Source organism: Leptinotarsa decemlineata, unplaced genomic scaffold (assembly GCF_025532065.1).
Source record: "Leptinotarsa decemlineata unplaced genomic scaffold, Ldec_3_MD MMD2_tig00026369_RagTag_RagTag, whole genome shotgun sequence".
Classification (NCBI taxonomy): Eukaryota; Metazoa; Arthropoda; class Insecta; order Coleoptera; family Chrysomelidae; genus Leptinotarsa; species Leptinotarsa decemlineata.
In genome coordinates, this window is record NW_027412709.1 from 6838638 (window position 1) to 6855318 (window position 16681).

At 33.3% G+C, this 16681-nt stretch overlaps 1 protein-coding gene across 3 annotated transcripts in view; it reads right to left on the minus strand.

Moving 5' to 3' along the window:
- Positions 1-9938: 9938 nt before the first annotated feature.
- The window catches only part of Pvr (PDGF- and VEGF-receptor related), a 105843-nt gene continuing 99100 nt past the window's right edge, over positions 9939-16681 (minus strand). For all 3 annotated transcript variants that reach the window (XM_023174138.2, XM_074185301.1, XM_074185300.1), the window contains exons 24-26: positions 14064-14169; positions 11285-11495; positions 9939-10603 (exon numbers count right to left, since the gene is read on the minus strand). In XM_023174138.2, coding sequence (XP_023029906.2) covers positions 10290-10603; positions 11285-11495; positions 14064-14169 — 631 coding nt within the window. In that variant the 3' untranslated portion in view covers positions 9939-10289. The remainder of the gene's footprint in view (positions 10604-11284; positions 11496-14063; positions 14170-16681) is intronic.

The window sequence follows — 16681 nt, forward strand, 5'->3', positions numbered from 1 at the left end:
AAATTTTTTATGATGGTGATACAATTTAAAAATTATTATGAAAGGTCTCAAACTTACTGTTAGTGAGGTTGGCTGTGTCGAGAAAAATGTTACATTTGAACAATTGAAGCATGTCAATACAATAAACAATTAACTGCATTAAGAGATGTTGACTCCTCACTGAATACAAAGAATATTGAATTGAAATTTACTAAAAATCGTTATTTATTTTGAAATTATGAATTACCTGTGAAAGCCATGTAGTTGAAGAACAAAGAGAGAGAGACAAAAAACATTTGACAATGACAGCTGTCATGTAATTCAGTTTGAAACAACTCATTCACAACACTCTCATTAGTCTCAAGGAAAACAAGTGAAGAGGTGTTGTTAAATGAAAGTAAAACCCTGCCATGAGGAGTTTGGAAATTTGTTCAAAAAACAAAAATATTGAAAATGTTATTAAAATATATTAATGAAAAACCAGAATTATTTTTGGTTCGGAAATCATGCAGATTTTTGTCAATATCTAATAGAAAGGCATAGATTTCTCTGAGGTGATCAATGTTTGATCTTTTATTAAGGCAATTATTTGATTATAGATGTATTTTTTTCTGTTGATAAAATTTTAGTTGACTTGTTGTCCATTTTATGACCTTCTTTGGAGACATGATTACTGAGAGCACATCTCTCAGGATGTAATCTACTATCACTCTTATGTGAACTGATTCTGTCTTCGAGTACCTAATCTTGACGTTTGACCAATATATTCCGTATCACAATTTAAACATGGAATGCAATAGATGAATTGAGATTGAAAGTTATTGAGAGTTTTATCTTTATGTTTTGAAAATAATTTAATAATGGTGAATATGGTTCTGAAAGCTATTTTTACATTCAAATCTTTGAAAATTCTGCATAACTTAGGTGTCATATCACTAATGTATGGTAAAGAAGAGGAAAGTATAGGAACTGGAGGCGGATCAGCCAATTGTGACATTGTCAGACTGTAAAGGATTTATATCCAACTGGTTGTTATTGTTGATTTGAACGTTAATGGTTGACGTTGTAAATGAAAATTTCTCATGTAGAAAATCTGGGTAAGAGTTATTAATAAATAATTGGAAAAGTTTATCTGAATTTTTGTTATAAAAAGAAGGATCGGAAATCTGCAGAATGCGGTTCTTCATTTGCTTGACCAAATCAATTTTCGTTGACTGCTTATGATATGACCAATAGTTCAAGAACCTACCAGAACTGATAGGCTTACGATACCAATCTATGAGTAAAGTATCATCTGGTATTCTGATAACCTTAGTGTCAAGAAAAGGAACCTTTTATTCGTTGTTCTCAGTTTCGATGGTGAACTGTATGTAATCATAACTTGAAGATGTCCACAATCTCAGATATTTCATCTTGAGGAAGGGATATGATGTCATCGACATATTTTTTAGAAAAAAGATATTGAAGGGAAGTACCTGTAAGACCAAATCTAGCAGGTCATCCATGACATATGCTGCCAAAAACGGGCTAATCTCAGCTTCCATTGGAGTACCAAAAGTTTATTTATAAATTTTACCATCAACTGAAAAATATGTATTATTGAAAAGGAAAGTTATAAGTTGAAGGAAATCGTCTTTATAAATGTCACAAAATTGACAAATACGTCCCCACTTTCTATAAATAGGTCTGAGACAAGTGTCTTATTGCTAAAAAGAGATACCACATCTAAGCTAGCCATCACATGATTGATAAGTAATTTTATATTATTGAATGTAGAGAAAACATCAAAAGAATCTTTAATGAAATATTGGTTGTCAAATTCATAAGCTTTACCGGTAATTCATAATTTTAAAACGAATAACGAATTTAATAAATATTCTTCTTTGTATCTAGTGAGGAGTCAACCTCTCCTAATGTAGTTAATTGTTTATTGTATTGACATGCTTCAATTGTTTAAATGTAACATTCTTTTCGACACGGCCAACCTCACTAACAGTAAGTTTGAGACCTTTCATAATAATTTTTATATTGTATCACCATCGTAAAAATTTTGTAGCTTTTCCTTGAAGATGATGATAAATTTTATCGAAATATTGGAGTAACTTGTGTTATAAGGTAACATCCGTTCTGCTGATCACCCAAAGATATTTGTCACGTTTTGTTCTTAGCTAGTCAGCAAAGACTGTCCTATATATATATATATATATATATATATATATATATATATATATATATATATATATATATATATATATATATAAATATATATATATATATATATATATATATATATATATATATATATATATAAATATATATAGATTATTATCGAGTGTGTATGATATACATCAAAAGGGAAAAATTCGTGGACAAGACACTCAAAAAATATGGAGGCAAACCGCGGACACGTGTTTCTGGCTATTGGCCTCATCAGCGCGGTGCAGCCAATTGCAAAGATGTACAACAACTGGTTACCAAAAATGAAAAAACATCACATATGCACAGTGTCACCAACAGGAGCTAACCGCACATTTGTGGTTTCAATTAGAAGACCCAGCATTCCCAGGCTGGGTCTTCTATATATATATATATATATATATATATATATATATATATATATATATTTATATATATATATATATATATATATATATATATATATATATATATATATATATATATATTTATATATATATATATATATATATATATATATATATATATATATATATATATACATATATATATATATTTGTTTATTGCATATTGGTCAGCCCGGTATATGAACGGGGCGTTGGTCTACCCAGCACTTCCCGAATATATTTAGGTATATACTTCTCGGAATACTCTTCAGTGATATAATTTTATTAATAGGCCCATCAGAGGGGTAGATATATTCTGAAAATAAAAATTTCACATATCCTTTAAACCTTTGTCAGCCCCATGCTGTTGGATTTCATCGTGAGGGTATCAAGTGTTTTTAAAATCCTGGCAAATCCAGTTTTTCAGAGGTAAACTATGTGTTAGTTTACCGGAAAAAAATATATTAGGAAAAGAAAAAGATGCCGTTACTATTGACTATTTATGTTTCATATAGTTTCTGTATTATGTATGATTGATTACTTGTTTATTTTGTGGTAATTCATGATCACTTTAATGAAATGAATAAAAACACTTTTGTCTAAGTACCACTAGTTGATTTCATTAATACGACCAGTTTCGGGTTTGACCTCATTATTGAGTATTTTTTCAATATTTGATAATGGAGTCAAAACCGAAAACGGTCATATAAATAAAATTAACTATAGGTAATTAGACAAAAGTGTTTTTATTCATTTCATTAAAGTTTCAGTATTCCTACGGATTCTGCAATTATTTGACACGCGTTAACTATTTTGGCGCGAAATTCTTTGAGAACCGTTACGATCTTTGCAATGGTCCTAATGCTATTTAGTTTATTTATATTTTGGTATGATTAGAGAATAATTAGAGAATATATGGGTATATGACGATTACAAATAAATATCATAGAATCTACTCAATTTTAAGTAATTCACTGTTTTCCAATTCCTAACTCTCAAATGAAATCATTTAGAACAGAATAGTTTGAAATTCAATCTTCTAGAATTTCAAGAAATCAATCGACTGGTTAATGACCTTCGAATACAACTGAACATTATCCAATGTGAACATTCAATTATTCATAACAATCAACAATTCCTCTCTAAGATTATTACTGATCATTAATCATGATATTTTCGTTTGTGTACAAATACCTACATACAATTCTATCATTATATATTTTTAATCTTTTAAGGTTGATTATTCGAAACACATGATGATAAAAATGAATGATTAAAAATAGAGGCAGAAAATAGTGTCATTTCAGTCTGAATCGGTTGAAATTTCTGAATAAGGGATTTATTTCAAAGCAATTCGACCTTTATTTTTGATTTTCGAAGAAAAATTATTCATAGAATCACTAGAATATATTTGATAATATGAGAAATGATAGGTAATGATGGCTACTTCTCTTTAACACAAAAGTGACTTTCACACACGAACGGGAACATGGTTGGTTGTAGACAAAACTCCCAGCAGTATCCTATATTCCAAAATATCAAATAAAATATATTCAAATAATATAAAACCGTGACTTATACAGGGTGAGTCAACAAGATTCCCACCGTCCATTGCTATCAGAGGAAACAATTTTTCGAACTGCTCAATTTTTTTTGAAGTCATATTGATAAATACTACCTTTAAAAATTATTCTGTCACAAACTGGGTGATTCAGCCGAGCGTAGCCAACCAAAATTATATTTTTCAAAACAGAACAGCCAGTATATGGATACCTCATTCGATTCCATATGTATTTATCTCTCTAAAAAATTTCTGTTTTCGAATTTCCATTACGGCATTTTCAAGTTATTTCATAAAAGCCTATTTGCAGACAATTCTTTTTTAATTCACCACCCACATGTCTAAAGCAACTTGGTGAATTTTTTCTATGAATAGATAGTCAACAAACATCACCATGATAATATCTGTAATCTCAACTATCGGAAACAATATATAGGGTGCTCGGTAAAACCGGTCTTGTTTCATTTATTTTCAAATAGACCTAATTCAACTTTTTCAAATGGAACACCCTGTATTTTTTCATTTGTATGAAATGTACTAACATTTCACTACATTATTCTTTATCAGAGGAAAACGGAAAACTGATAGTGATTTTAATTTTAGTAATTGTTGTAACCACAAAAAATGTATTTTCTTTCGTTCGCATACTCAAATTTGTTTTTCGAATATTCAAATTGACCACCAGTACATTAGCATTTTTCATACCATCTAGTGATAGGTATCAGCGGTTTCAACATTAAGAAATGCGTTAAAAACCTGAAGAATATTTATACTGCTTTTTTCTTTAAAAATCCAGTTATTCATGACGCATCAAGAAAAAGTTTATTTTTTGTGTATTTCAATATTCATTCAACAGTAGTTGTTTCAAAAGTATTTTTTCTTTCGTGTGATTCAATATTTGTGTGAAAGTAGTTGTTTCAAAAAGGTTTTTTTTTCCAATTTTGTATCTGAAAGTTACTTCTTTGCATGATCTATAAAAATATTTGTAGAGAATTTATTCTGAAATGGATTGTTTTCTTCCTTTCTTCAGAAAATTCCCATATTTTTTTGTACGAAGAAGAAGTAGAAAGCCAATAACTTTTTTTACCAAAAATCAATCCCTGAAAAAATATCCCCCTTTCAATTTGAGCAAGATTCCTATGGCTAAAATTATATCAAATGAACGAATGAATATCATTATGTACTATCATCGATATGAGTAAGTTCATCTGATTCGTCACTTTAAGTTGTAATTTCATCAATGAATTGAGTGTTTCATCTTAGATGTTATATAGATTGGTGTTGAAGAGGCAATACAGCCAATGTCTTATTCCGAAACATCGGATGTCCGCCTTCGAGGATGACAGTATTCCATGTAAGTAAAATTCTACTCCTAAATTGTGTAGTAATCCTGTGAATGATATCTGATTTGAATCTATAACGAATTATTGGAGTACGAGCTGACTAGGAAAAAAGTGTTTTTTTTTTGTATAATTCAATGTTCATAGAAAAGCAGTTGTTCCAATTTTTGTTTCGTATAATCCAATGGTTGAATGAAGATAGTTGGTTCAAGAGGGCTTTTTCTTTAAGTTCTGTGTCTGACAGTTACTTTTTTGCATGGACTACACATTTTTTTTGAATTGAATTTCCTTCTTTCCTTCTTCAAAAGATTCCCACATTTTTTGTGTGAAGACGGAGGAGTAGAAAGCCAAAACCTTTATTTTTTCGAAAAATGCTAGTTTGTCAAAAAACCAACCATGGAATAAGGTGGGAGTAGGTGAGAAAAAATAGAAGGTAATTTGAACATATGTGCTTGATTGCTTCGTTTTTCGAATAACAGGGTGTTGGAACTATAACGAAAAAGCGGTTTTACATTGCTAAGAATATATTTCGTCGATTATGGTCAAATTTGGTACGTTCAATAGCAGTTGTAAAGGGCTCCTTTTGATGTTATCAGATTTGGAATAACTATTTCAATAACATCGTAGAGGGTTACCTGATGGATATCTATGGAAAAATTTATATACCAATAGTACAGGTGGTTAGATATCAGTATCAGATTGAATACTTGTAATTACAACTCTATGAGCCTAGCAAGTTTTTATTGTATCGTGGTTAGTTTCCGAGGAAAAAAAACTTTATAATCTGGAGGCCGTGAACCACGAAACGATGATCTGAAAGTAGATTCACTTTTTCTAATTTTACGGTAATTACATGAGAGTTGAAGTGAAGTTGAAATAACCTCCATTCTCATCCTAACTCTCCTTGATCTCATACAGAAGGTACTTGTATTGCATGGCAATGAGACCAAACATTTGTCAAATAAATGAATGGAAGCCTGTACACGAGCCACATTTTGCGGTCGGATCGACCACGCAATAATTGCAGTCGCGTTCCAGCGAACTCAAGCCGCCCATAAGAAATACTGTACATACGTACACGGGCGTTCATAAAAGTCAAAACGGGCGTCTTCAGTCAACTTGCTGCTGATCTTCGCCGAGATGTCATCGCGGCATTCGCCGTACACTAACAACAAACTTGCAGTCATACGCAACCGCGTACACCGTCGTGTACTTTTTCTCATATTGGCATCACAGCGATCAATTTTTGATTTCAAAATTCTAATTAATTTATCAAAAGAACTAATGGAGATTCTGAAGTAGGTAAATGAAAAAATATTTTTCGTCTTGCCGGAGTTTACCGGTTTTTGCTTGTATGTTATTTTATTGTAATTTCAGTTTTTTGCTTAATAAAATTGTTTTTTCAGCTAATCTTATTAATTTCTTCACAGATTATTTCAGGGATTTCAAATCAATTTATCATCTTAGACAATGGAAGTCCAAACTGATGAAATACACCACGAAACATTTTCAACCACCTTCAAACAAAATATAAAAATTTCCTTCCTGTTGTCGCGCAACCAGAAGTGGATGTAGCGAACTCAAGCCGCCCATAAGAAATACTGTACTATACGTACACGGGCGTTCACAAAAGTCAAAAAGGGCGTCTGCAGTCAACTTGCTGCTGATCTCCGCCGAGATGTCATCGCGGCATCCGCCATTCACTAATCACAAACTTGTACACACCGTCATGTACTTTTTTTCATATTGGTCTCACAGCATTCAATTTTTGATGTCAGTTGCCTCAACTGCAAGTGCGGTTTGTATGATCGCAAGTCGACTTCAAAAATATGGTTGGGTCAACCGCGAAGTGCAATCAACTTGGCCACAATGTTGTGATTGCCTCAACTGCAAAGATGTGGTCCGTGTACGGCCGGACTAACGGTGAAAAACATCTGTTTCACCATTAAACACAAATTATTATGTTCATTAATTATTTTCATCTTCATTCAATTTCATATAAATAGAAATCAATGCAGCTTTCACCATCTTTGAGTTAGAAGCCGAGACTATAAGAGTATGTCTTATTTGGAAATGGTTTCATAATATGAACATCATCAAAGAACGGAAGGGCAAAATGAACACCTGTTTTCATTATTTATTTCTTGGCAATTACAACTTCACTTCAAACTCGAAATTACGAGTTTGAAATCGAAATTTCGACTTATTGATCGATATCTGACATCAAATTAGATCATATTGGTTGCAAATCATGAAAAACGTGGGAGTCTGTTATGCCACAATCAATATATAAACTCTTATAATGAACTTGTTATAAATTGGTAATTCGAATTTGTAGACTCTTTTTTATGCTTCAGATTTTTTAAATATTGGATGTCAGCCTAACACATTTTCACTGAATGAGGAAGTCGACCCAAAACCAATTCATTATCAAACCACAGGGCTGATTCTGAGCTGTCGAGAATATATACTTTCTACGAGATGGAAAAAAGAAAAGGAAAGGTATAGAAATTACTCACTTTGAACATATCTGCTATTCACAACCAATTTTTTTTGTCTGTCATGATCGCCGTTTTTGGCAGTTTGCATGATATGCATAATACACAACTCGTCATGTTTTATGCGAATTTGTCACAGTGTGTGACTGAAGGAAAACACCTTATGTACAGCCCAAATTGAATCCAGAAAAATATAATTATTGTCTAACATAGAACCACTACAAACAATACAGTAAAAGTAAAATGATATCACTGGAATATAATATACCCATTGAGCTGCAGTGATTTCCATGGATAACATGAACAAGTTATAACGCCCTCTGCCATAACATATCGAGTATTTGCTTTTTGTTGGTGGACTCCTGTACCTACATGAATCTATTTGAGGTCCTGTTTGTCACCGTACTTATATTCATTATATACGCATGACTTCCCTATGTTCTCGAGGACGAAGGTGGGTATTTTCGCGGATGACACCGCGATTTACGCGCACTCTTTCTCGAGCGAGGTGGCGAACCAGCATCTTCAGATCCACCTCGATAGGCTAGTCGTGCCGTATTTCGAACAAAATAAAATCGAAATAAATCCCGATAAAACTGAACTCGTAAACTTCACGAGGAAATTCACGAATGTGAAAATCTTCAAGAAGTTGCGAGTTAAGGATAAGTGCATTGACGAGCAGAAGAGTGCGAGATATCTGGGAGTGATCCTGGACAAGCGCCTGAACTTCCAGGAACACTTGAGTATGGCGATCCAACGAGCAGGTGCGGCGATAAAACGCACGTATCCGCTCATTGCACGGAACTCTAAGCTCAGTGTTGACAACAAGTTGCTTATTTATAAACAAATAATTAGGCCGGCTATGTTGTACGCGAGTCCTGTGTTCTGCAGTCTCAGGAAGTCCCCTTTGATGAGACTCGAGAGAATGCAGAATAAGGTGCTCCGTATTTGCATTAATAGTGACAGATACATTTCATTGAACAATCTGTTAGATCTGGCAGAAGTGGAGTCAGTCACTGACCATATCAGGAGACTGGCTCAGAAATTCTTCAAGTTCTTTCTACCGAAGAGCCCGCTGACGAGGGACGTCACGGCAGTTAGAAGCTATCATGGACAGCGCCGTAAGCACGGGCTAGTCTATGAAGAACTGGAGATATACCGTGAACGGCGCGAATGCGATCGCGCTTAGTTCATGGAAAAATTGGATAAGAGTATTCACGCACACATGATGACGTGATAGCAGAAATACTCTTACCTGGTTTTTTAATGAACTTTTTCCAGGGGGATATCGACAACTGCTACCAACAAACAGACGAATGATTCTCTGAGAAGTACCGAAACGCGACAGAATGACAACTTCCGCGTAAGCCTCGGCAGGAAGCGGAAAACTATAGATATATATATATAAGGCGTTTTTGAGTGGAGAGCCAACCGCCAACACCAGCGCGGGCGTCTCCCACTGTCCCATCGGGGGACTGTGTGGAGGCGCTTTTCTCTTCCGTGCGGAATTCTTGAGAGCGCAAATGTATCGGGGTCTTTTCCTGCCACTCCCTCTACCCCATTCACTACCCATCCCAATCCTTCCCACTGTCCCACTCCATTGGGGAAACCCTTGTGTACATTTTGTATATATATTTTTTATTGTATATATTTTATAAACACCACAAAAAAATACTTTAAAATTGTATGGAGAATAGTTAATAAAGAACATTTTGATTTTGATTTTGATTTTATTTGGGGTAACGGAGCCTTAGTTTAATGGTTTCCGTGTCCTGTAACTTAGATACCTATTTCCTTGTTCTCACATTTATTTCACATTAACATTATCGGTACCGTACGCATACATTTTTTTTAGAGAATAACACCAAAAAAATGAGGTTATAAAGGTAATACTGTTTCATTCGACACTGAAAGCATGCGAAATTATATGTCAATATACACTATTTTCGATAAGACTCCCAGGATTTCAAAACATCAATTTTCATATTCATCTATGGCCAACGTTTAATAAGTAGATACATAGTTATTACACAAATTGACCACAACATTTTCAGATTTCCACAAAAATTGTAAATTCTGCCGGAATAACATTTCCATAGACATATATTTTCTTATTAGTTGATTTGATCACATCAGGTACATAATTCAATATTTTGTGATTGTACTAACTCACACTCAACCTGAAATACTCAAGATTTTCGTAAAAAAAGTTGGTCGCGTCATTGTATTGTCTTCGATCAGGTTGATAATCACGATTTGTGATTCTATAATATATTTTCCATTTTTGTTAATCATTGCATTTGATACCAATACTCTCACAACTTTCCATTTAAACGTTCACATATGGAGGTTCGTTTTTCATAGGATTCGCGGTGCACTTTTCGTTTAACACAGATTTGCTTTGGGGCATATTGACGTAGTTACCAGTCGGTTTGGTCACATCTCCATTTTGATTCGTAGTCTCTTCAAATATTGTAGGAGGCATGTGATGGTAAGTGGGATTTGATACACTGTTGGGACTTTGAAGAGGTGTTTCACAGTCTGAATCTGTAGGAGCACGCAACATAGGAAGCAATTCGTGCCCGTTGGCTTCGTCTGAGTTCGAATGTTTTCGGTTATGAATGTTGAAATCGAACACTTGTCCTAGAAATGAAAATACATTAATATACACCCAAATCTACATTATACTGTTTCTATATGAGACAGCTATCAAACATATGAATAAAGTAGATGTGCTTCATCCCTGTCTGAGACAACAATCAATGTGTCGTCGACGTAAATGGTTACTGAGCCGTTACGAATATTCACATATATACAATGTCCTTGATATAAGCAAGAATGAATTAGGTCCCAGACCGAAACCCTGCGGAACTTCGATGTCAGAATATTCTCTGCATGGTAATTGACTATATCCAATGATCACGTAACCGATAGTCTGTTCGAATAACTTTTCATCTATTCCAGAGTGACAACACAAATTCCGTACTGAAATAGTTTATTGAATGAAATGATATATGATTCCTATACTCAGCTTTCTTCAGAAGGATGATAATTTTTTGAAACATCAACCATCTAAGGAGAGCCAAGTTTGGAAATTTGTTTTTTTCGTTGAGTATCCAATTTGTAGCCAAAATTTATGAATACAACAAATTAGTGACTGATTACAATGATGAAAACTTACAGTAATTGAAGTACTGAGATTTGCAATTATGGCAAGATAACGAAGCTTTCATAAAAAAAAATATTTTGTTATTCAAGAAATAGTCAGCTGTCTCAAGATTGACGAAAACAGTCTGTAACATATGTTTTGTCGCAATTACTTACCTTCTGCTGTTCTTGGGCTGAAAATTGCACACGGTTTCATACTCATATATCCTTCATCAGCTGATTGATTCAGTCCTTTATCATCTACACATAAAGGACTTGATAAAGCTTCAAAAGTTGGCGGACTCAACATGGCTAAATAATCATTTTGCCCCTCTTCAATGCGTTTTGTATTCATTGCTAAGTATGGATCGTTCAAATCTATGTAGTGCTGTATAAAAATACAAGAAGTTTGAATAATAAATTTTGCATATATATATACATCAAATTTTTCATATTCGCGGCTATAGCTGGTGCAATTTGAAATACGGCAATGCTTTCATCGAAACTTGACATCAAAATCTATCAAAAAGAAATGACACCCCGATTATGTGTTTGTCAAATATTCAGGCAAGATAAAAGAGTCAAATATTTTGAGTTAACAGTTGATATTTCTTCAATTCGATAACCCAACCAGTCGAAAACTATTTCAGGTTTCTGAGAAAAAAAAAGAAGAAACACGAAACTCATGAAAATATGTGGATTAATAGTTGACGTTTCCAATTTTATTAAAATCTGCCTCAGAATCAGGGATTCTTGGAAATCAAAGATTCTTCATAATTTAGAACAGTAGGTTATGAGAAACATGAATTCAGTATGGAGTTTCACAAAATTTTTTTCCGTACAAAATTTTCAGGAACAGATATTAATACGAGACAACATCAAAAGATCGCACAAATAATAGGCTATGTTGGTGATTTTTATTAGTATAACTCGATATTTGAAAAATACAAGAAATATGTAATGTTTTCTGTTCAAATCAGTTCAATCTGTTCAGTGCATTGAGTACTTCTTTCTCGAAAAGTTGAAAAACTTCTCTTCGTTGACAAAAATGTTTCAAAGTTTATTTTCGTGAGTACTGTTACAAATTCCCATCTATTAGGATTTGTGGTGATGAAAACCAAATTCAATCTAAGGATTGAAAGATAGCGAATAAAAACTTTAATTTGATATGTCTACATCTCCATCTGTATACAATTGAATTCAATATAAACTGTTCATGAAGATGCTCCAACACTTTGTAAAGAGAAATGACGATCGGTACATACGGCGCTTGGAACCATGAAATTGGCCAGAAAGATTACCCGATTCAAATCCATTGAATTATTATCTGTGGAGGGTATTTAAAAATAAGTTTACATAACATCCGTGCCTTCGAGAGATGAATTGTTAGAAATGATTACCCAAACATTCAAAGATTTGAATCTAAATGAAATCTGCCACGACGAAAGCAGTCAACACCCGCATTTTGAAGTGCTTAGTAGTGAACAGCCAGCGATTCGAACATATTTTGAAATATTCTACATGATTGTTTTACTTCATCATAACTATTCATACCAATATTCCCACTTTCATATTTTTTCGCGTTATTTTTCAAATTAATCGAAACATTGAAATTATTTTAAATTCGAATGAGATTCATTAGCCGTAGATTCGGATACCTTTCGTTGAACTTTCTACACGTTCTGCTGATAATTGTATCACACTGTCCAAAAATAATAAACAAATTCATAATGTAATTCAATTCCTTTCGTGGTATTAGCCAGGGGAGTAGTTGTTTGTGATAGGTGTCAGTCCATCAACCTACAGTGTAAGGAGTTGAGACTGGCCATAACTTCAGTGAATAATCTTGAATTGACACATGTCGGATATAATCCAACGCCCTCCGTTGTATTAGCCAGGGGAACACTTGTTTTCTGATAAATGTCAGTCCATAGGGGGTTGAGAATGGCCTGAACAAATTGTTCCTTCAGATTATTTGATTTAAAGCCAGTCTTCAAGTAAGCCCACTGACTATATGTGAAAAGACAGGTATACAGAAATATCAAGAAAAGTTACCAGGTAATTTTCGAAGGTTCCAAAATTAATATTATAGACATGGTGTTCTATTTGAATGAATCAATATTGCTACTACTTTCTGATGGAAGTGGCAACACCGTATTTTCGAAAATATTTAAGTTGGGTAGAGAGCGTCCGAATATGCTCTCCTTTGAATTTTAAAAGTGATCTGTTGTCCAGAAACGTCTTGAATCAGCCTGTATATCTTAATCCGAATAATGTTTTCAATTCTCCCAATAAATTCATATTTGACACCGACTTTATGCAAATGAAAAAAAAATTAGTCCAATAATAATATTTTTTTAGGGAAAATTGCAATATATGTTTCTTAACTAAGATTATGATTCTCTCAAAAATATACGAGTCCATTGATTTCTATGAAATAAATGATTTTGAAATCATATATATCAAACTACATTGATTTTTCAAATGAAATGTTATGCTTTATTATTGAAAATAAAGTATATTTTCGAACCAGTTTTTGGCGCGAGCTCAGTGAATGTGTTGTTTTCAATGTTTTCATGAATAGTGGATTTCGACCATAAAAGCTATCCTAGTTTTGTTCAATACAACATTTTTTGAGAGTTATCTTCAGTTCCATTTCAATAATCTCAATTTTACCGAAAAATATCGACAGAAAAATCATTCAATAAGAAAAAAGTGTTCCAAATGGCTGATAGATATAAATGCATATTTTATATCACGAAACTGTCTTTTCGTTGCACAGATCTGTCATTTCATTGCACAGGTGCAGGTAAGAGACGAGTGGTCAAACATTTTTTTTGGTGATGTTACGTCGAATTCTTCACTCATATGCTTGAGGAAGCGTAAGTCATCTCAAAATACTATCACATCAACAATTTCTTATGATATTATTATATTCAGTATCAACGTGTCTCACCTTTCTCATTGTTTCTTCAAGAATTGCTCCTAAGCGGTCAGATAATTTTGAAAATGAAGGTCGTACCAAAGGATTTGCTGCCCAACATTCTTTCATAATCTGGTAACTAAAAAACAGATGAATTCTTAACTTGTATTGAGATTTGTAGGAAAAGTATAATTGGAAATAAGTAACATGTCTCGTTGAAATGTTGAATTCAAATATTAGTCTCAATAGTAGATTTTGTTGTGAAATACCAAGTGGAGTTAATGCTTACAAACAAAAAGTTATTCGGTTCATTATATTTTTTTCAAATTTTTAGCTATATCTATTTGAAATGAAAATACATCTCGTTAACATAACGGATTTTTCAGAGGTATGTCACATTTGTAGAAAACCCTCCGAAATGAACATGAGTGACACCTTTAGAAGGGTGACTATGACATCTATTGAATATGAAGACGATTTTGGAAAATGTATTTCATGAGGACACCAAATGAAGGAGTTCTCGAAGAAAACTATAACACTTTCTCAAGAATGAATTGCACTTAGTTGGTCGAACATTTTTTGATCTATCTCATCTTTCTTGACAGAAAGTAATTACCTCAGGGTTATTCTTGTAAGCGAAGCTCCATATATCTGAATAATTTTCGAGGATAGGAAAAATTTGAGCTTAATGAAGCACCTAAAGTTGCTGGGGTGTATGAAGTTTCAGAATAGAGGAGAGGTGAATACTTAGCTTTCCGCAAATAAAATAATTTCCTCAACTTACACTATTTGTAGCTGATAAACACAGTCCAGTTATATATTATTTATTTGTAATGAAAAAAAAATCGATTATATCTGTTGTTTCGCTTGAATATATAACATGACCAATGATTTTTTTTATGGAAACATAACAATTCATTCTCCATCGACACCTTTTCATTAGAGTTGAGAGTTCCTCTTTCTAAAGACCAATGTATACGATCATTCATCATACCTACCCTACCTCAGAAGCAGGTGAAATATCACCTGGTGATATTTCACCTGCTTCTGAGGTGAATGGACATTTCAATCATTCACTTAGAGAAGCAATGGTTGTTGAACGAGCCTGAGATGTATTTCTTGATAAATACGTTTGAGAAATTGTATGTGAACTAAAAATTGAAAATTCATAGTTTCAAAAAATTGAAATAATTTTTATTGGGCGTGACATGTCATGAAAATAATAAAAAAAATATGCACAAAGTTTACTACTTTCAATAAAATACAATTCTCAGTTTTGAAATAGTGACAAAACGGTAGTGTTCAAATGATATTAGGTCTTCAAAAACTAAATATTCACTGATAATAGCAAACATTCAAGGCCAATTTTTTTATCGTAGATTTGAACCGTTTTTCTCTATGAAATTCCTGAAGAGCAGCCTTCGATTTTATAGTAACTTGACATTTTGATATCTCATTTGAAATCCAACAAATAATTCGACACATGAAACGAAATCGTATGTCCTAACATTATTTCTCATTTTATCACGAGTTATTTCTCAGAGCAAATTGATGCCTATATTCATTGCTCCTTGGTTACTATCACCCTAAACTGTAATTTTTCCAGATTTTGAATAAGATACGAAACTGTTTGTAGTCATCAATGATGTGCCTACATTGGCAGCTGATGATAAGTCATTTTAACATAGAAAAAGGCAAATGTGTATTCATCAGCAAAGAAAAGTAGTGGATTTCAGATTATTTTCCATAGGTTGTCGAGGTAAAACAGAAATAAGGTTTGCAAAAATTCGCATTAACGAGAAACGTCAGCGTTGATGGTACCGATATCCGAGAGAGAATTGTAGCAATAGCTACATGTAGAGAACGGTGTTTGAAAATTTATAATCCCTCGTATCAGATCCCATCGAAAGCAAATTCGATAAAAGAATTCACTACATATTGTTTTTCTTTCATAGGTCTAGAGAAAAGTCTGCAAGAGGATATGTCTATCTTCAAAAAAAAGCTATTTCGAAATGAATAATTTTGGTAATGATATTGAGACAAATAAATACTTCAGTTGCCTCATTTCATGCAGAACATTGCTTCATTCCGTTTGATAAATCGTTACCATGCGTGATGAAGAAAGATTACATGTAAATGTTTTCACGTAGGAATTAATTTTGAAGATTGAGGTCGCAATTTCATTTCGTGTTGTCATCGGGTTAGTTAGTATCTACCTGTTCCAAAACTGAAATTGATAGTTTGGACGAAATAAGCTCAAGTCAATATTAATCGGCTTCGTTGATATGGCCTTATGTCGTAGTTGGGATGAAGAGATAAACGTTGATTTTGAGAGCTAAACAGATCTTCTTGCTTCATATACTCACACCAATAGGTAGCCCTAACTTCAAATCCCTATCTTTGAAAGCACGTCCTTCAGGAGAAAACAGACACTTCTTCTTGGATGGGGGATAAAGAGCTTCCGCACCTATGATGGTTCTACAATGATCTATCATGATCCAAAATGTTTCCAAACCTTTCCTACTACTTTCAAACATGCCGGAATGGCGGATGTTCCGAAATGATATGCAATACTTTCGAATACTCTGTTCTAGAAATTTCCAGAAACACGAATATTCTAAATGAAGCATAAATGATCACCACAGTTCCCT